Source organism: Malania oleifera, chromosome 10 (genome assembly GCF_029873635.1).
Source record: "Malania oleifera isolate guangnan ecotype guangnan chromosome 10, ASM2987363v1, whole genome shotgun sequence".
NCBI lineage: Eukaryota > Viridiplantae > Streptophyta > Magnoliopsida > Santalales > Ximeniaceae > Malania > Malania oleifera.
In genome coordinates, this window is record NC_080426.1 from 79,890,463 (window position 1) to 79,910,961 (window position 20,499).

Below are 20,499 nucleotides of genomic sequence, written 5' to 3' on the forward strand. Positions count from 1 at the left end.
TGGTTTGCCATATGTGCTTAAATTTTTATTCCATTGGTCATACTTATGGATGTGCAGACTAGCCATGCCATTGCAATTGCCCTTAATGTTGTTCAAACGTCTCATTCCTATGGGGACTTGATGCTTCTCACACGAGCGGCTCAGTCAAAACAGGTAGCCTTTTAGTTTATTTTTTTGTCTTTTTTTTTTTCTAATTTTTTCCTTCTTTTTTAGTTAATTGTGTGTTATACCTTTTGAAATCTATTCTATGGTTTCATTATTTTTCAACGATGTTGCTTACTCTTCTTTCTTTGTTGCAAAGTGGTTGATTCTCCCCTGAACTTGATTTTGGGCCATTTCTAATTAATTATTTTTTCCTGTTTCAAAAAGTGAAGTGTCTTCTGCAATGTTAAAGTACCTTACATTTTTGTACCCCGATTAATGGGATGTAAGCCTTAAAAAAATTAAATTGCTTTAAGCATCCTTGGTCTCTCAAACATCTAGTAAAAGGTCTTTATATGCTAAATATATATTGAAAAACATAAAATTTGGTTTTAGTGAAGTGATCCTATGTTTTTCAGAAAAGGTAATAAGTGAGAATGTTAAAAAATTTATCCAAAAATAAAATAGAGAGAAGCTTCAAAAAAATTTTAACACTGTGTTTATGTATGATCCTTATGTTCCAATTCATGCATTAACACAACTTGTACACCTCAACCCCTGGGGATGCTCAAGGTGGAGACTCAGAATGTTTCATTGAATGTCACGTTGAGGAGAGGCTTGCGCATAAGTCTTCTACACCTGAAAAAAAGTAGAGGGTACCACAGAAAATATTGCATACATTTTTTAAGCCTTCAGATTTTTACAATATATAAATCAACTTGTTGGTTGATTTAAATGAAGGGGAATGCGCTAGCAGCTGACAGCTACCAAATTATCGCAGAGCACGCATGCTGTTGTTTTATGTTTCCAAATGCCAACATTGATAGTATAGTATGTAACATGTTCATTATACCAAATATATAAGCTTGCTTCCCATTAATTGGTTAAACTACCTCATGCACCAGTGATTTTATCATTAAAAATTTCAAGACACAAATGCCAAAACCACTCAAATGTCATTCCCGTTTGATTATTCATATTCATTACAAAATTTTATCATTAGCTGGTGACATTGTGATAGGTCTTAATAAAAAGAAATAACTTATCTTAAATCATGGATTTCCACTAACTTTTGTGTATAAGTGATTAAATACAGATCATTTGAATATTTCCAATAATTTTGATTTCTGCTTGGTTAGGAATCAATTTTCGTTTCCAATTTCTGCTGATTTGGGTGGTGAATGGTTTGCCTGTGTGCAGTAGAATTATTATTTTTGGGAAGGATATCATAATGTGTGTGGAGGGGAGATGTATCTGTTATTTTAAGTTTGAGTTTAAAGTTTGTTTATCTAAGATATTTAATAACTCTAGTAATTTGGCTCTAATATGTCTCCGTGCAGGAAGAACTCATGGGCTATATGGTTGAAATGGCCAGGGTTGAAATGGTGAGCCTTTGCATTTAAATGCCTCGATTTCTTTTTATATATTTTAGTAGACAAGACAATTCATACTTGTACAGTGTTATGTATGGAAAATAATTATTTTGAATGCATTGACATTAGGTCAAAACAGTATAGAAATGCAAACGTTTTGAAAATTTTCTTTTCAATGAATGGATAACTGTAAGAAGTACTATCTTTGAGTATGTATGAAAATTTAACAAACATAGCCATGAATAGGGTGCATAATGAATAGGCACATTTGTTTGTAGAATTTTGAATAGAGATATCAGTGCTTTGAGGAATTTTGATGTTGAACTAATTAGCTAGAGGGAAAGAGAAGAAAGATTTAAAAAGAAAATAAAGTGAAGAAAAGAAAATTAAAGAGGAAATCAGGAAATAAAGAATCGCACTTTGGGTTTTGAATTAAGGAATATGTACAAAAAGTAAAAGTTGCCGAAATGCGAATGTTAAGGTAGATGAGTGGTATAACATTAAAATATGAGTTAAGGAATGAGCACATACACAATTATCTTGGCATAGAACCAGTCAAAAATAAGGTAAGGGAGTGGCAGCATTGATGGTTTGGACATTTGTAACGCAAGCCTAGTAGCAAAATTGTGAGTAGTGTTTCTGCATGAAAAAGGGGTAGGGGTAGATCTAAAATAACTTGGAATGAGGTAGTGAGGAAGGATTTGATAGCCTGCATATATATATATATATATATATATATATATATATATATATATATAAAACCAAATGAAACCTTAAAATTTGAGATGTGACAGGTTTGGGTCAGTAAGCTCATTCATATATGAAAATCGAAGTTTTTTGAATCAAGGTAAGCCTTTCAAACCATTAAATTAAATAAAAAAAATGTGACAATCAGTGCAGAAAAGGTCATAAAGACTAAATGAAACTCCCAAAAGCTACTATTAGAACCTACTTTATAAAAAAAAAAAAAAAAATTACTTAATTGTTGTAAATGTGAATTTCTTGATGTTCTCCATTAGAATTTGAATAGTCATAAACTGTTTTTGCCTGGTATGTTAAGGGTGGATTTATAAAAATAATTGGAGGATCTGAAGAGTTGATCTGTGGGCTTAAGATCCTTTGACCAAAGCCCACTTAAAGAGGTGGAATTGTATTAGTACTCCCTCATGACAAATGGAAGTCTCATTATCCCTTAACAACTCAGCTCCACGACTAGCACAATGAAAATCACTGAATAGGCTTTACCACTGTCTCTATGGTTTCTATTGCTCAAATATATCACCACCTCAACACCACCTTTTTAGCCCTACTACATCCACCAGAACAACAACAGCTATTACCATATCCCATCAGTGGTTGCATTGTGATACAGCATTGCACCACCTATCTCTTGCCAATACCACCACCACCATCATCATTCTTGCCACCTCTTTATCCTGACTGCTTCCATGATACTGGCCATCATGGTTTTATAATAGCACTGTTGCTGTTGCTAAGTTTTCCTCATAAGCACAACTAAATTGCTTCACTAATTCCTTGAAACCTGAATCGCTCCCTGACATTCCCAGTGCACAACCAATATTGGACTCACCGACTCAATGCATGTTAATTGACAACTTCCCCTACTCAAATCGTTTGTGGCTTGTGCCTTTCCTGTGGGGACTCACTCCTGAGACCCGCGCTAGTGTGCTTTAATGTCTCCTAGCCACTTGGTACCCCCAGGTTTGCTTTCATAGCACATACCATGGTGTGGCATTCTATGTTAAGTCTGATGTTGGTCATGAACATGGAATATTTGGGTTTTACTTTTCTTGACAAATTCTAAATTTATTAAAAAAATGCTACAGGGTTTGAATCCCTGTGCCAGAAGCAATACACATAAAGGTACACCACCTAAAAGGAAAAAGAAAACAACTATAAGAATCTTAAAAATTCAGAAAATAAACATGGGGAATAGGACGTGGGGAAGGATAGGTGGTCTGAACACTAACTGAATTAGATCAAAAGAAATATTGCTTCAGTCTCACCAACTACCACTCTTGGCCTTGAAATTTCCTTCTGTTTCCTTCAGCCAAACATCCCATATATGACAAATAGCTGCAGCTCCCAAATGATACTCCTACTCCCATCCCTGTCCCCAACTAAATTAATTTATAACCCTCATACAACCATGGTCTTAAATTTCCATGGAATTGTCGAAATTTCTGATTTTTGTCAAAATCGAAATGACAATTGATTTCCGTCTTGCATAATTTCTGTCGAAATCTCAACAAATCATCCGAAATTTATTGAAATCTCGAAATTTTAGCGAAACTTGTCGCAATTTTAACTATACGATGAAATTTTGTCAGAAGTCAAATGAGAAATTTAGGAGTGAAGTGAAATTTCTATCTTAATTAATTTTATTTATTTTATCCAAAAAAAAAATATTATTACAAGTGCTTTTGAAATTATATGAAAAAATAAACATAGAGTAATATTTTATTTAACCATTCATGTCTAAATTATCATTATTTGTATAATAAATAACATTTAAATGATTTATGGATTTAATTTGTATTAACTGAATATGTTTAATGTACATTATCTTACAAATATGTTTGATGCACATACTATTTTACAACTTTTACACCTCATACAAAACATATATGTATTTACTTCGTAATATATTAGTCCTATAACTTATATTATTATGTTTCTTAACCATTTCTAAAGTTTCACAAATAATTCCATGCTTTACTACTAGGTTCCATTACTTTTTCAAATCAAAATCGAAAATGACATCGAAATCAAAATTTCCGTACTTTTGGAGCTTTGAAATTTGAGTCGGAATTGAAATTTAAGACCTTGCATACAACACCAAAGAAATAGCACAAAGAAATTAGAAACATGACACAGAATTGACTGGATAATGAACAGAATGGTTTTCTATAGTCTCTCCATTACTTTTTCGTATACTACAACAGAAAGTCGCAATAACTACTTGCCTTCTTGTGGAATTGTGAACTGTAACATAATTATCTGATGCTGCTGTACTCAAAGATGGATTTTTTGGGGGATTACACCTCTGTAAAACTGCTGAGTTAACTGTAGTTAACTGTACATACCCTTCATAGTCAAAGCTTCATAATATATTATATCAAAGAATAATTTTTTTTGTCCAGCCTCCAACTTGATACATGCACCCATCTGGCCATCCCTCATTCGCCACCAAGTAAAATAAATGAAAAGCCTCCATATTATCCATTTCCCAATCATGTAAACTAACATAATGAACATTCTTCCATTCCACAGACCCAAAATGACTGGTTACATCTGTGGGAGCTGGGAACCTGAAATTTGACTGGCCCTTTTTGTATGGGACCGGTTTGAAACTTCACTTTGAGGTCACATTTTTTTTTTCTCCACATTTAAAAACCTTTTTTTATTTTTTGTATTGAGAGGTTTTCTGGGAAAGAGTTTGATCTGTTTTTATTGAGGCGAATTTGCTGCAGTGTTTAAATTTAGGCTTCAAAATTCATGCAATGTACTTTTGTGGTTAAATATTTTATTGGAAACAAAAGCACAGGGAAATAAGAAGCTGGAAAAAGTGCAAGAGAAATATGACAGGTCTTCCCTCTGCAGTGGACATCTATACCTTATAGCTAGTTGCCGAGTGAATTTAAATCAATTAGATCTCAAAGAGTCCATTCAATTGAGAATCTTTTAAGAGGTAATATTATATCAATGAATTCATTTTTCTAGTTGAAGCACTGTAACTGCACACTCAAGTAACCCTTAACAGGAGCTGTGAATTGGCACTGTTGTCCATGTTCAAGCCTTAAAGAAGCTCTGAGTTGCATTGAAATATGACACTCAGAAAAATAACAGAGTTGAATTGAAACCAGATTGAGCAGTACTAGAGGGATTGCTTGTGGAAGGAATGCAAACTGCATTAATCAAGTAACCCTTAATAAGAGTCCATTAGTTTGAAATCTGGTGGTCGGCTACTTCTAGGTCTTGGGAAGCTCAGTGCAAAGTATTGTCAAAATGGCCTGGAAATTGGATTGAGCTGTGAGCCTTCATTTGTGTAGGATTTATGAGCAGATCAAATACAGATGTGGAACAAAGAAAGAATAGGGGGTGATAATGTGGAAAATACTGGTGGGAACGAGTCTCTAGATGAAGGTAAGGCATATGAAAATGTTGAATCTTCCAATGCTGTATGGGTTGGGCAGTGAGGCAGGAGAGATGGGAAAAGGGGAATTCTTTAGTTGGTTGAAATATCACTGATGTGCGGGTAAGTTCTTAAAAAGAAATGTTGATGGCAGTTTTTGTAATGAGGAATTATTGAATAATTTTAAGATAGTGTCGGACATGGTGAAGGAGGTAAATCATATCATATCAAAGAGAATGAGATCCCTCCTGGGGGGGGGGGGGGGCGGCGGCGGGGGTGAAAAAGGAATGGTTAAAGAAAAAGTTGATGGTGAGTTTTTGGTGGAAAAAAAACTATTAGGTGCCTGAAATGTTTAAAATGAGAAAAATTGATATGCCATTTGGAAACACAATTAATGCATATTGCACGGGTACAGTTATTTCTACAAACTGAAAATTTTGTTTTTACCCTGCTTTTACTTTTTTAAAGGAAAGCTCAACCAAAAAAGAGGTTTAAATTCCCTTTAAGAAATGGGGCAATGTGTCTAATGATGAGAGTGAGTTGGTGATTTTGCTTGTTCTAGAGGCGAAACTTTTTTTTTATATATAAAGCTAAAGAAATTTCATTAATAGGGAAAGAATTTACAAGGAGGGAGAATAGGATATCTTCAGAAGAAAATATGGTTCAAACCAAAAAAAAAGAACTAAAACAATAAAAAAAGAGAAACATCAAACCAGCTAGTTCCTCCAATCCCTATGTATATTCTGAAAACTAGTTTCCCTAAAATTCCAAACCGGCACACCAGAAAGAAGCCGCGTACTGAATCTTTTGCCACACCAGTGATCAATTTAACTTCTTCCTAGAAAATATCCTTGCATTACGCTCCAGCCATATACGCCATAAGACTGCAAGTATGCCACTCCTCCACAGTGTTGCCCTATCCTTCCTTCTTCTGAAGCCAGCAAATGAGATGACTAACAAGTCTACCATTGAGTAGGGGGCAAACCCAACTCTCTTCCATAATACCAAACAGTTTATTCCATATCCTCCATGCAAAATCACTATGCAAAAAGAGACGGGATGCGGTTTTGGGATTCCTATAACCAAGCACACAGACATTTAGAGAGAGCCTTCAAAGGTTTCCTCATTTGCAATGGTATTAATTTTGTTAAACCAACCAACAAAGTAAAAGCTTTTATTTTTGGGTGAATTTTGACCTTCCAAAATAATAAGATAGGAAGGAAAAGAAGAGTTGGAATAGGTCAAGAATTCATAGAATGATTTGCAAGTAAAATCCCCCGATTGATCCAGAGACCAAGAACAAACATCCCTTCCCAAAGATAGATTGCATTTATTCAATACAGACAACAAGGAAGACAACTCCACCATCTCTCTATCATTTAGAGATCTACTGAGATGGAGATTCCAAGAAAACAAAGGGCTATTGAAACTGTCGACAAAAAAAGAAATAACTCTATTTGGCTTAAAGCACAATCTAAAAAGATGAGGCAAAGAAGTGAAAAAAAGAAACATTCCCAACCCATGTTTTCTTTCCAAAAATGGATCTGGGGACACCCTCCCCATGTCAAATTTTAGTGCGAGGAGTGAAGAGAATAAATCTGGGAAATAGAGCTTCATGGACCCCCTAAAGCTCATCTCAAACTAGCATTGGTATCCCTCTCACCCAACCCAAATTTACTTTGTATAACTCTATGCCACAAGGAATTTTCTTCGAAGGGGAAGTGACATAGCCACTTAGCTCAAAGAAAAACACCAAATTACCAAGACCCAACACCCCCTCCTTTCTAGACCTACAAACCTCCGTCCAACTCACTAAATGGTCCCTATGATTCCCCACACTAGATCACAAGATATCCCTCATGATTTTCTCTAGCTTGCTAACAATCCCCATTGGAATCTTAAAAATAGATAAGAAATATAGCGGAATGCTATAAAGATAGGTCTGAATAAGAGTAATTATCCCCCCAATAGAGAAAAGGGCCCCCTTCCAATCATCTAATTTATCTGTCGCCCTTTCCACTACCGAATTCCAAAAATCCACCACTCCAAGGATTTTCTCTTAAAGGAACCCTTAAGTAAGTCAAGGATCAATCCAATAAACTACACATCATGTCTATAGTCCAAGCACTAGTTCTCTCAGCGGGTACTTTTCAAGCTGCTAACCCACTCGTCCTCATATTAATTTTGAGCTGAGAAACGCTCTCAAAAGCTTGAAGAATACCTGAAATTATCCTAAATGAAAGACTATGCTCCTCAAGGAAGAAAATGGTATCGTTAGCAAATTGAAGAGGAGAAACGACCACCCCCTCACTCCCCACTCCTAACCCTTTCACCAACCCCCTATGTACCATCCTATCCACCATCCTACTCAATACATCAACTGCAAGGATGAACAAAAAGGAAGATAATGGGTCTCCTTGTCTAATGTCCCTCAAAGTAGTAAATCAAGATTTGGGTTTACCGTTCACAACAACTAAGAATCACACACCAGAACCCTTTTTCACAAAAATCTTTTCCAGGAAGCTCCAACTCCATCATAAACTTTCTCAAAATCTACTTTGAAAATGGACCCCCTACTTATTCCTACGGATAACCTTTGCCACCTCATTGGCCACCATGATAGCATCCACTATTCATCTCCCCCCTACAAATGCACTCTCGGCACTTGAAATAGTATCTTTGAGTACCGCAGTCAACCTGTTAGCTAACACTTTTGTGATAATCTTATACAGAGACAAGACTAAGAGGTCTAAAATCCTCAACCTTGGAAGTTTTAGATTTTTTAGGCACCAAGGGTATAAAAGAGGAATTAATACTCTTACTTAGAATTCCATTTCCATAAAAATTAGTGAAAACTTTCAACGAATCACCCCTCCCCTCAATCTTGGAAGGATTTTGGAAGCTTAATTTTGGATGAGGTTCGTGAACAATTTGGGTATTTATCAAAATCATTTGAATGGGTGATATTTCTTATGTGCCACTATCTTTGCTTGAAGGTCTAGAGGGCGTTCCTAACTTCGAGGGTGATGGAACAGGCAAGGAGCACCAGGTGAACAAACAGATTAGGGATGCTATTTTGCTTGCCTTTGTTTCTGATTGGTGGAGAATAATGGGAAGGAGTTAGAAGTTCAGTAACTAATGGACAAGATGGGCTTATTGCTGGCTGATCCAGCAGGCAAAGAAGCCCATTTAAATGATGGTAAAAGTAATGTGAAGAAAAGACAGCAGGAATTAGAAAAGTTGCTGTGCGCTATAAATTATGATGGTAAAGGTTTTAAAAGGGCCTTTTAATTTAGCTTTGTAGGTTTTTTCTTTATTTATTTATTAGTTTTTATTTTTTATTTTTCTTTTTTGAGGATTTCTCGTCATCTCTTGATTGTAATTATTTTTCTTTTCCTCTCTTAGTTGTATTCTTATCTTCCTTCTTAATGAATCTTCTTTTTTTTTAAATAAATGGTAAAACATTCTATTAGCTTCGTAAATTGTGAAAGCACCTGTTGTCCCTCATTATCGCTCACCTGGAAATTAAGAGAAATTCAATGTCTTGTCAGTTAATTTAAAATAATAAATTCTGAGAATTCAGGTACTTGATTAATGTGGCTTATGCCTTATGTCCTGAAATTTATTTCTCACATATGCGTAAGTAATGATTAACTTTCCTATTGTACTTCGTTGCGTAGGAATCCTCATGATGGTCTCTGCAGCCCATGTTTGTGCATTCTGTCATGTTCATTACACTTGTTTGGACTCATAGAAGATTAGAATGCACTGTCTCAATCTTATAATATCTCATTGGTAAAAGGGGATTTCTTCACTGAACAACCTAAATTCTAAATATTATGATGTACCCAAATTTTTAGATAAGAGGGTGGGCCTTGATCAATGGTAAGGTTGCTCTCTTGTGACCAGTTGGTCAGGGGTTGGAGTCCAAGGAAACTGCCTCTCTGCATGAAAAGCAGGGGTAAGGCTGCATACACTGTGACGACCCTCCCCCTACCCTCATGAAGTGGGAGCCTTGTGACCTAGGGGCACCCTTTTACCAAAATTTTTAGACAATTTTCCCTCCAGAAATTTATTCTAGTTTCTGCAAATGAGAGAACGAGTTGTAGTTCTACAATCCTTTTGAGGAGGCCTTCCTTCCAATGAAACCATTTAATCATTGAAGGACCAATTACCAAATTCTTAACCTTCTTTATTTCTATTTTCTGTATTTTTAGTTGTCTATGACGGCTCTCATAGTTTACCTATTCTTTGAAATACATTCTTCATATTATGATAACTTAGTCATAATGTCTAATGTCACTTGAATTGGATTGTCCTGTTTTTCAGTCATTACATATAACCACTTTGGAAGCTGTGGACCTTCTGGATAAATTTCTGTTGATGGACCCAGACCCCAGGTATACTTCTTTCAATATTCTGTTTTACTTAATTGATATACTGCTGTTTTCTCATTGTTTTAAGGGGATGCAATTTATTAGTTATTTCCTTTGTTGTACACTTGTGCTCCATTTGTTGTGTCATTGCTTTTTTAAGGAACTATACATGGATTTTTATTCAAAACGTAATTCTAGATGATGAATTATGCTGTTGGTAGCTTCATGTGTCCCCACCTAGTCATCTGGTTTGTTTGCATGGCATCATGTTTTACAAGCACTGAGAATTAAAACATGGATGCCTTGAGTCTTATTGTAGTTTTTGACTTCTATCAACCTGTCTTCATCATGTTGCATAAAATTCTTGGTTGTGTGGCTTCACTTGTGGCCGAGTAATATCCTTGCCTTCCTCTTTTCTTTTGCTCTCTGCATCTAGTTTCTACTGTTATTTACTGTTTATGTGATAATTAATAACCTTAAAATTTCAATTATATTTCATTGCTTTTGATCAAAATCTTGTGTCCAGTATTCTGTGGGTACATGAGTTTACGAGCAACTTATCCTTTATTTATCTCAATTTAGTAAATGCATTGTATCATGCTCCTGGAAAATCTCTGTGATGATAAGCTTTGTTCTACTATTGAATGTTCCCATAAACTCAAGAACACATCAAAGGGATATTTCTGAAAGTTTGGGTTCCAAATTGGAATGCTAATGCTTTGCAGAATCATTATGTTTATGGAACGTGTGAATAATATGGGCAATAGTTTCACAAATGCTTTGGGTATTGTAACATTAGAAGTTTTATCAAAAGCAGCAATTGATATGATTCTCACAACTTCATCTTGTTTGCAGTGGTCGTGTTAAAATCCATGACTTTTTGAGGGTTCTAAGACTGAAGCATTGTGGTCTTTCTGAAAAGGTAGTTGACTTTGACAAAATTTATGAGTTGTTGGCTAGCCTGCTGGTGACTAGTGAATAGCTTGCTCATTCTGGAATTTCTAAATATCAAACCTGAAGCTTCCTTGACTGAATAAGAATGTGTGAAGCTGGCGAATTCTTGGATTTGACACCTGGAACTTAGGAACCCAAAGGACTGGAAATCACAACAAATGCCTTTCTGAAATTGGTTATTATTATCTTGTTGTTTAGTGTTGCAATGTCAAAGAACTCAATAGGTGTTTGTCTTTAGTTGAATATTATGTGAATCTAGTGCATTCTTCATTAGCTTAGGCAACATGAACTAGCAAACAAAAGAACTTGAGCATCACACTTGGTGTCAAGTGTCAAAAACTGTTATATGCCATTTTAGTACCTGTTCTTGGCTGTATTTTTTGAACAGGGAGATCGGTATGTGTTCTCTCCTGCTTCCAACTTTGGAAATGAAATTTTCCAGAAGCACAAATGGAGATTGAATTTGGTTTCTTTGTCATAATGGCATGCTTCAGATAAATGAATGCGTTGTGGCTGTCACACTTAATGTTTTAAATGGTGAAGGCGTAAGGCGATGTGTTTTAACCCTTAAGAGGCGAGGCATAAGCCTTGAGGCGTTGGGGCGTAAGCCTTTTGAGAATTTTATTTTTAGATAAAAATATGTAAAAAAAAATTGCATATATTTTTAAAATAAAGAGAAATGAAGAAAATCACAAATATAATGTAAAACAAAATCAAATATAATTTGCGAACTACTTGTTGACTATTCAAAAATTGCTAACACTTGAACTCATTTTGTAAATCATGATAAGAGATATCTATAACATTACAAAGTTCAAATTATTTTCAAGATCTAAGATACAACTTTCAATTATTTTGGAAAGGTTGAGGCTCAACAATTTTAGAAATCAACTCATACCATGACATTCTTTTTTATATAAACATGCCTTCATATCTTCTATCCAAATCTAACTTGAGAATCACATACCTAAAATGCGTAAGCTTCAACTAAAAAGGTGCAAAATAGGTGTCCTTTGTACTAAGGTATAAGCCTCAACGTGTAATGTGTTACCCTTTTTGGGATTTGGTATTTTAGATTGAGCCTCGAGACATTATAGGCATGTTTTGCCTTGAGGTGTCGATTAAGCCTTTTAAAACATTGGTCACACTGCAATAGAAAAATTATTTGAAGTGCTGCGGTTCTTATATTCAGTTCTTCAGTATGGACAGCATGTGGATTTTGCAACAGTGCCATGATTTTTATTTTTGAGTTGTGAAGTCCTGTGCTTTATGAAACTCAAACCTCTTTCTCCTGACTTGCTTTTTAAGTATCATGGGCCTTTATTTTTCTTCTTTATGTCGACCCCTGTACTAGAACAAACAGAATTTGGGAAGAGGGATGCAATGAGTCCGGGATGTCCAAATAATTATATATTAAGAAAATATGGACTCAGAATGCTTGCTTGCATCTTTCATGGACATATTTGTGACACATGAAAAATAGTATAATTTGGAGCAGTGTTATATATATCTATAATTGCTTGTTTTGAGATCCGTGGTGAGATGGCTTGTGAATGGAATTATGTGGAGCAGTATAATTATGAAATTCAATTCTACCATATGCCAAGTTAAGACATGTCTTGTTTTAATGGCCTTTTTTTCATGAATAATATACTCGATTGCAGATATTTGGATTCATTGATACGGAGAAGAATGGAAATATCACATACAAACAGGTAATATGTAGAGATATGGAGCTCGATAGTGCACATAAATATTTTTTTTGGAAGCTTTTATACAGAGGCATAGTTGCCTGGGGGCCTCTGTCCCAAGTTCAACTGCTGGGTTAAATGGTTAGATTTTTTAAAAAGTTAAGCTTGTATTATTTTGCATGTGTCATGTGTGCATGCTTGCATGCATTTGTGCACATTTTAAATAATAATATTTTATTGCTTCTTGGTGTGCACTTTAGTCGTGAAAAGTAAAAGAATGTCTTTTGTTCAATGCAAAGCTGTTAAAGCTATTAGATTTTGAGGAATTTCAGGTTACTCTGCTAATAATGACTCTCACATATGGCCTACCCCTCATGGATTTAGCTGTTCATATGGCAACAATCTCTTTTGAGCAGATTGATATCCTAAATGATCCAATGGTGAAGTCAACTGGCTCAGAGTCCAGTTCACTGGATGTCTGGTTTTGATGTCTAATCTGGTATAATGATAGTTTTGTGAGATTATGAACAGTTGTACATTGGATAATGCATGAGGAAGGAGGATGCTATTGTAGGCCATTATCTCTTGATACAGCTCACTTTATCCCATGGGCATGGATCCAATATGTTAATCTGTTTATCTGCATTGAACAATTTGTCCAAGAGATAGCAACACTGTCATCTTAAATTTTGAGTTGAGAACAGCCTGTTGAGGCAGAAGTTTTGTTGCCGAAATCTTAAGATAAAAAATTAAAGTTGTGCATTTATGAGGCTGCTCATGTGCGTGCACTCGTGTGCTAGTCTCAATTTCTGTCAGTAACTTAGGGGTTGTTTGGTGTAATATATGTTTACTGTTTTCGTTACAATGTAATGAATAAACAGATAATAGCAAGACATTTATTTGCATTAAGGTTTGAGAAAGGACTTAATAGTTCTTAAGCTAGCAGATGAAATTGCCCTTGATTGGGTGAACTAGAGGAAAATGATTCGTGTAGCTGACCCACCTAGTGGGACTCAAGACTTGTTGTTGTTGTTGTACTAGGTTTCTTATCGAGTGCTTTTAGATGTGACAATTAGACACAAATTTTTTTTTTTTTGTTTTCCCCTCTTGCTGTGGCAAAAAATTTAGAATTCAATCTTGTGGATTAAGTGATTGTATACATAATTTTTTTAATAAGGAAAAATTAAAGTAAATTTTTTATTCGAATGAAAATAAAAATATTCCTAAATTTTCTTTAAAAGTTGAAAAAATAAGAAAGATCATGCAAATTATTTTCACCATTTTAAACGTCATTATGCATGTTGAGGAATTGGGTAAAATGGAAGAACTAAGCTCAATGATAGGTCTCATCCTCTATTTATAGTATAAGTATAGTGGGAATGACTTTGATACCCTTACTAACTCACACTTATTACTAACAAAAGTCTGACACATAATAATAATGCTAAAAAACTAAATAACCATTAATACTCCCCCTCAAGCCAAAGCATATATATCATATGCTCCTCGTTTGTTACAAATGAATTTCACATGAGCACCTCCCAAGGATTTAGTGAACAAATCAGCAAGCTGAAATTTAGACTTCACATGAGTGGTCGTAATATGCTTTTGTACAAGTTTCTCTCGAATAAAGTGGCAACCAACTCCAATTTGTTTTGTCCGCTCGTGGAAGACAAGGTTGGAGGTAATATGAATAGCAGCTCGATTATCACACATCAACTCCATAGGTTGAGAATGTGGAAAACCTAGTTATTTCGACATTTTCTTCAACTAAACAAGTCCACATGTAGTGTGCGCCATAGCCCTATACTTTGACTTAGCGCTCGACCTAGCTACAACAATTTGTTTCCTACTTTTTCAAGACACCAAATTACCATCAACAAATATACAATACTCGGTTTTGGATCTTTGATCATAAGGTGCTCTGATCCAATCTACATTTGTATATCCCTGAATATGAGTGTGACCCTATTCCTGACATAAGAGACCTATCATTGGTGCACCGTTGAGATATCTCAAAGTGCGAATTACTGCATCCCAAAGACTTGTTCTTGGGGAATCGAGAAACTGACTTACAATGCTTGTTGCGAAGGATATATCTGGTTGAGTGATTGTGAGATAATTCAACTTTTCAACAAGTCTCCAGTACTGAGCTGGCTTAGGCAACAAATCACCCATACCTGACATTAACTTACTATTGGGATCCATGGGTGTATTAACAAGTTTGGATCCCAACAACTTGTCTCTTCTAAAAGATCAAGAACATACTTCCTCTGTGACAAGACAGTTCCTGTATGAGATTTCGATACTTCTATACCCAAAAAGTACTTCAATGGTCCCAAGTCTTTGGTATGAAACTTACTTTATAGAAAAAAAAGCTTTAGGTCCTGGATTGCACGATCATCTTTACCAGTGATCACAATGTCATCCACATATACAATAAGCAAAATACTGCTTGATGGAGTATGAAGATAAATTACAGAGTTTCTACTGCACACTGATGAAGGAGGCCAAACTCAAGTACTACAGCACTAAAACAGCCAACCCATGCTTTCAGATATTGTTTTAATCCATACAATGACTTCTTCAATCGACATACTAAGCCTGACTCCCCCTGAGCAACAAACCCAAGGGGTTGCTCCATATAACCTCCTTATGAGGATCATCATGTAGGAAAGCATTCTTCACATCTAATTGATGTAGAGGCCAATGACAAGTGGTGGCTAAAGAAATGAACAAACATGCTAAGGCAAGTTTAGAAGTTGGGGAGAATGTGTGAATAAATGTGTGAATAATCCAAACCATACACCTAAGTATAACCCTTAGTAAGAAGGCATGTCTTTAGACGAGTCATAGAACCATCAGGATTGACTTTCACATTGTACACCTAGTGACAACCAACTATAGACTTATCAGGAGGAAGAGGTACCAAATCCCAAATATCATTATCATGTAGTGCATGCATCTCTTCAACCATTTCCATTCTCCACCCAGAATGGGATAGGGCTTTAGAAATAGATCTTGGAAGAGCAACAAAAGACAAAGTACTAACAAAATAGTAATAAGAGGGTGACAAAAAATCATAACAAATAAAATTAGAGATCGGATGTTGGGTACAAGTGCGTTTACCCTTTCGAACAGCTATTGGAGGATCAACATCATGAGAAATAAGATCAACCGACGAGGGAACTCGAGGCATAGTAGTAGAAGCTGAAGGAGGCACTTCCCCCTTGAGTCGCTGTGTGTATACCTGCAAATTGGGATCATTTAAGCGATGAGAAGGACTCAAACTAAATTAAGATGTAGGATGATTGGGCATAGATACTAGTTCTGGAATGCAAGGCAGAGGGAGGGACTCATCAAGGTCAGCAGAACTCAAGAAATTAGGGTAGTATGGTGTAGACTAAAAAAAGTGACATCAGCAAAGACAAAGAATCGATGTAAATTAGGACACTATAACATCGATATCCCTTTTGAGTATAGGAATTACCCAGAAAAAATACATTTGACAGCTAGAGGATCCAATTTATCCATTCTTGAAGGTAACTTATGGACAAAGGATACAACCAAATATATGGGGAAGGGAGAACAAAGGAGCCTTAGGAAAGATAACTGAATATGTGATTTTACCACCAAGGACAGAGTATGACATTTTATTGACGAGGGAGCAAGCTGTGAGCACAGCATCACTCCAAAAGACTTGGAGACATTCATTGGATACAATAGGGTATGAGGGACTTCAAGAATATGTATGTTTTTCCGCTCTGCAACTCATTTTGTTGTGGAGTGTGGGCACAAGAGGACTGATGGATTATACCAGAGTTAGTCAGCAAGGGTAACTTGAGGGAGATTTTTAGGATATTGGAAATCAGAAAAGAAGTTGGTTGCACCTGTTATATGGTCAGTGGCAGCAGAATTGATAATCCAAGGACTAGTAAGAAGGATACCAGATGGCATGCAAATTGTACGACTACCTTTTTGAGCAAAAGAAGCAATGTGATAAGATGCTTGTTGAGACAATTGATACTGTAGAACCTTGAATACTCTGATATAGTCACGGTACACGGTTCACTCAAACAAGTGACTATTGATTAATGAAGGAATCATACTTTTGGATTTTGCAAACGCCATCCCAACATTCGCAAACTCAGACCTATGATCAGAAGATTAATTGCTGGAAGAATTGGAACAACCACGAACAAAGTGACCCATCATGAACAAGCCATAGATAAATCAGTGCAAGGCTGCCATAGCACCAAGAAACTCACACGCAGCCCCATGAAAGCAACACTCAGCACTGGAACAATTGGAGAGGCGAACCGCCGAAACTACCATGAACAAATCACCAAAAACTTCAGATGCAGCCCCAAGAAAGCAACACTGCTGCAGTCTCACATGGGAAAAAAAGAAAAAGAAAACAGCTTATGAGCACTGCCAGTGCCCTAAGAAGGTCACCACTGACCGTTACAAACACCAAGCAACAACTAACGAATTACCATGAGTGCATTGTCACAACAAAGATTGGATCTTGGACCAAAAACACATGCTTGACAGCTTGATATTTTGGTATATGGAAGGAATTAGAATAGTGAATCAAAAAACACAGCAAATCCCACTGTTTCAAACTCAATAAACTCAATAACAATTGATAAACAGCTTCACGAAGCATCAAACAACCATTCCTTGGGTGCCGCACTGCCAGGACGAGGTGAACCACTCACTGACGGAGATAGCACTGCCACAGCCTCACAACTGAACATATGAATGCTACCACGGCTCCGAAAATCCTCACAAAGAAGCCTTTAAAGGTCTTGAACAGACATTAACAGATTGGCGCTAGTGCACAGTCAGAAAAGGTTGAATTTTTTAGCAAAAAACTGACTGAACAGCTTGATAATATAGTCTAGAGAAGGAATTAGAGCATGGCAGAGGAAAAAAAAGGAAAAAGGTGGCCGCAAATTCACTCATGCGCTGGTGCGTGGGGTAGGCCCTGCCGGCATTTAGCCGGTGCGTGGGGGTGTGTGGGTGGTCCTCCAGCAATGGGGTTTTGTGGGGGTGAGTCGTCCCTTTGGGGGGGGGGGGGGATTGTTTATGGTTGGTTTTGTGAAATAATATGGGATTGAAGCGCAGCAACGTCTGAGGAGAGTAGGGTTTAGTTTGATCCAGTAGGGTTCAGTTTGGGTCACGTTCGGATACCATGTTGAGTAATTGGGTAAAATGGAAGACCTAAACTCAATGATAGGTCTCTCCCTCAATTTATAATATATTCAAATACAATTGGAATGACCATAATACCCTTACTAACAAAGCTCTAACACATAATAGTAATAATAATGCTAGAAGATTAAATAACTAGTAACAATGCAATTGTTCAGAGTACTAAATAAAGGTCGTACCCAGTGCACAAGCCTCCCACTTTGAGTGAGGTTTGGGAGAGGTGGATGTCGGCAAGCCTTACCCCCATTTTTGGAGAGGCCGCTCCCAAGTCTTGAACCCAAGACCACCTGTACCGAGGCGGAGGCACTTGCCATCGCACAAAGGCACGTCCTCTTTTGAGTACTAAATATGGTTTTAAAATAGAATAATTAAGTATAACAATAAAACCAAACCTTACGTCCCGCTAGTTGGGGTCGGTTACATGAATCTTTTTCCGCTAATTTATGTGATCATGGGCAATTTCTTTTGATAAATTTAAGGCTATTAAATCATTACTATTTCATTCGAAGTTATTTTAGGTCTATCCCTACTCCTTCAACTGCTCCTCATAGTAACTAACTCATTCTTCTTCATTGGTGCACTATAAGACCTATGTTGCAAGTGCCCAAATATAATCTGAGTCGTTCCTCCCTTATCTTATCTTCTACAAGAACTACACCTAACTTCCCATGAATATATTCATTTTTTAATTTATCTTTATCTTTCAATCACCACTCATCCATCTAAGCATTCTTGTCTCGACAACTTTTATTTTTTGGATGTGCTGTTTCTTAGTTTCCCAACATTCTGATCCATGTAATATATTTGGTCTTATAACCATGCTATATTTATTAAGTAATTCGTATTTTTTTATTATAGCATCTTTTTCTTTTTTTTTTCTGTGTTCCTTTGTTTCATTATTCTAATCATGGATAAATTAATTCAGACTTTAAAAATGGTTTTATTGAAGTTTAATAGTGGAATCGTTAAATTGCTTTGTACTTGATTGATAAAAATTTTAAGCGGATTGAAGGATGCCATCATAATTATTATTTGATCCGAGGGCGAGAAAGTTTAATAGTGGAATCGTTAAGTTGCTTAGTACTTGATTGATAAAAATGTTTATGCGGATTGAAGGATGGTATCATAATTATTATTTGATCTTGAGGGCAAGAAAGAACATGCATTCAAAAAGTTTTTAATTTGTTTAAAGTTTTGGGAATATAGTAACAGGTTGCTAGTTGCTCTATTTAGCTTCTGTTTTAGTGTTTAGTTTTTGTTTCTGGCTTTTGTTTTCATAAAAATTACAGTGATACCAAACAGAACCTTAATTTTTGTTGACATATAACTTTGTGAGGATCAAGATTGAAAATGAACATTATCAGTATAATTTAGTTCTTTTATGCTGATTTTGCCCATGATTGATTCATGTTGGTCGCAGTTCTTGTTTGGATCAGCTAATGTCATGAAGCAGCCATCATTCCAACAAGCCTGTGATGTAGCTTTTGCTGAGTGTGTGTCTAGCGGAAAATCCTACATTTCAGTGCAAGAAGTATATTATTACCACATTTCTCTCAAATTTCCCCTTAATATTTGTATGATTTTTAACCTGCAAGTTCTTGTTTCTGAATGCTTTGGCCGCAGCTAGGAAACCGCATTAGACTTGCAATCCCAGACTTGAATGAGGATGAGGTAATAAACCAGTTGATTTATAAAAATATATTCTTATAGATCAACTGACTGCAAGTATCATATTCATTTTGTCATTTGTAATTTGACTTGAGCACTCTTGCACTTGGGGACCTGCAGATCCAAAATCTTTTCAATTTTTTTGATACCGATGGTGATGGGAGAATTTGCAAGGATGATTTTTATGCTTGCCTAAGAAGCAATCCGCTTCACATAGCTCTTTTTACGCCCTGCTTGCTGCAGGACTCATCAGAAGCAGGTGGTAGAATGCTAGAGTTGGTTTGATGGGAATGGTTTTTGGATTAATGGCAAGCAATACAGATCCGAATTTTAGTAATGTTCTTGACAGGGGGGCTTGAGGAAGCTTTGCATACAAATTATTTGAAGTGCAGGCAGTACTCTTCTCCAAAATTTTCAACTTTGGTCCACTGAAAGAGACCACAACTCAGAGATTTCCTATGTTTTAATTTTCATTATTATTTTTATTTGTAATTTATTTATTGCTAATGCTAACCTTGCTGAACTAATTAGCCTGTAGGCAATGGTTTTGATTATCCCAATGTTTTACTCTTTCTTGGTTTAATGCTTGGAGGTCCATGGCCTTTTTATTGGTTAACATGTTTACATTTTTTTTTTTTCAATAGCACAGCACTTAATATTTGTATAAATGCAAAGGGCCTCATCAGTGGAGGAAAATAGTTTTATTTTTCATTTTCAAAATTTCAAATAATTACAAAAAAAAAAAAAAAAAAAAAACTTTGCAAGTCAGTTTTCCAACATTTATATGGGAAATCTGAAAAACAATAAATACATGTTTCTAACTGGTTTATGTAAATTTGGAAATTTTATAAATAATGTTTCCTTTTGTAATTATATGAAAACCGGAAATTTAAAATAACTCCTTCGCGAAGTGAAAGTGGCCT

The 20,499-nt window shown here is 35.9% G+C and overlaps 1 protein-coding gene across 2 annotated transcripts in view; it reads left to right on the plus strand.

Moving 5' to 3' along the window:
* The window catches only part of LOC131166375 (lysophospholipid acyltransferase LPEAT2), a 65,296-nt gene extending 45,104 nt beyond the window's left edge, over nt 1-20,192 (plus strand). The window contains exons 7-14 of one of the 2 annotated variants that reach the window (XM_058124862.1): nt 58-153; nt 1,482-1,526; nt 10,000-10,070; nt 10,902-10,968; nt 12,665-12,715; nt 19,329-19,439; nt 19,532-19,579; nt 19,697-20,192. In XM_058124862.1, coding sequence (XP_057980845.1) covers nt 58-153; nt 1,482-1,526; nt 10,000-10,070; nt 10,902-10,968; nt 12,665-12,715; nt 19,329-19,439; nt 19,532-19,579; nt 19,697-19,861 — 654 coding nt within the window. In that variant the 3' untranslated portion in view covers nt 19,862-20,192. Of the gene's footprint in view, nt 1-57; nt 154-1,481; nt 1,527-9,999; nt 10,071-10,901; nt 10,969-12,664; nt 12,716-19,328; nt 19,440-19,531; nt 19,580-19,696 lie in introns of those variants that run through there. The other variant, XM_058124863.1, reaches the window with a different exon arrangement.
* The last annotated feature ends 307 nt before the right edge of the window (nt 20,193-20,499 follow it).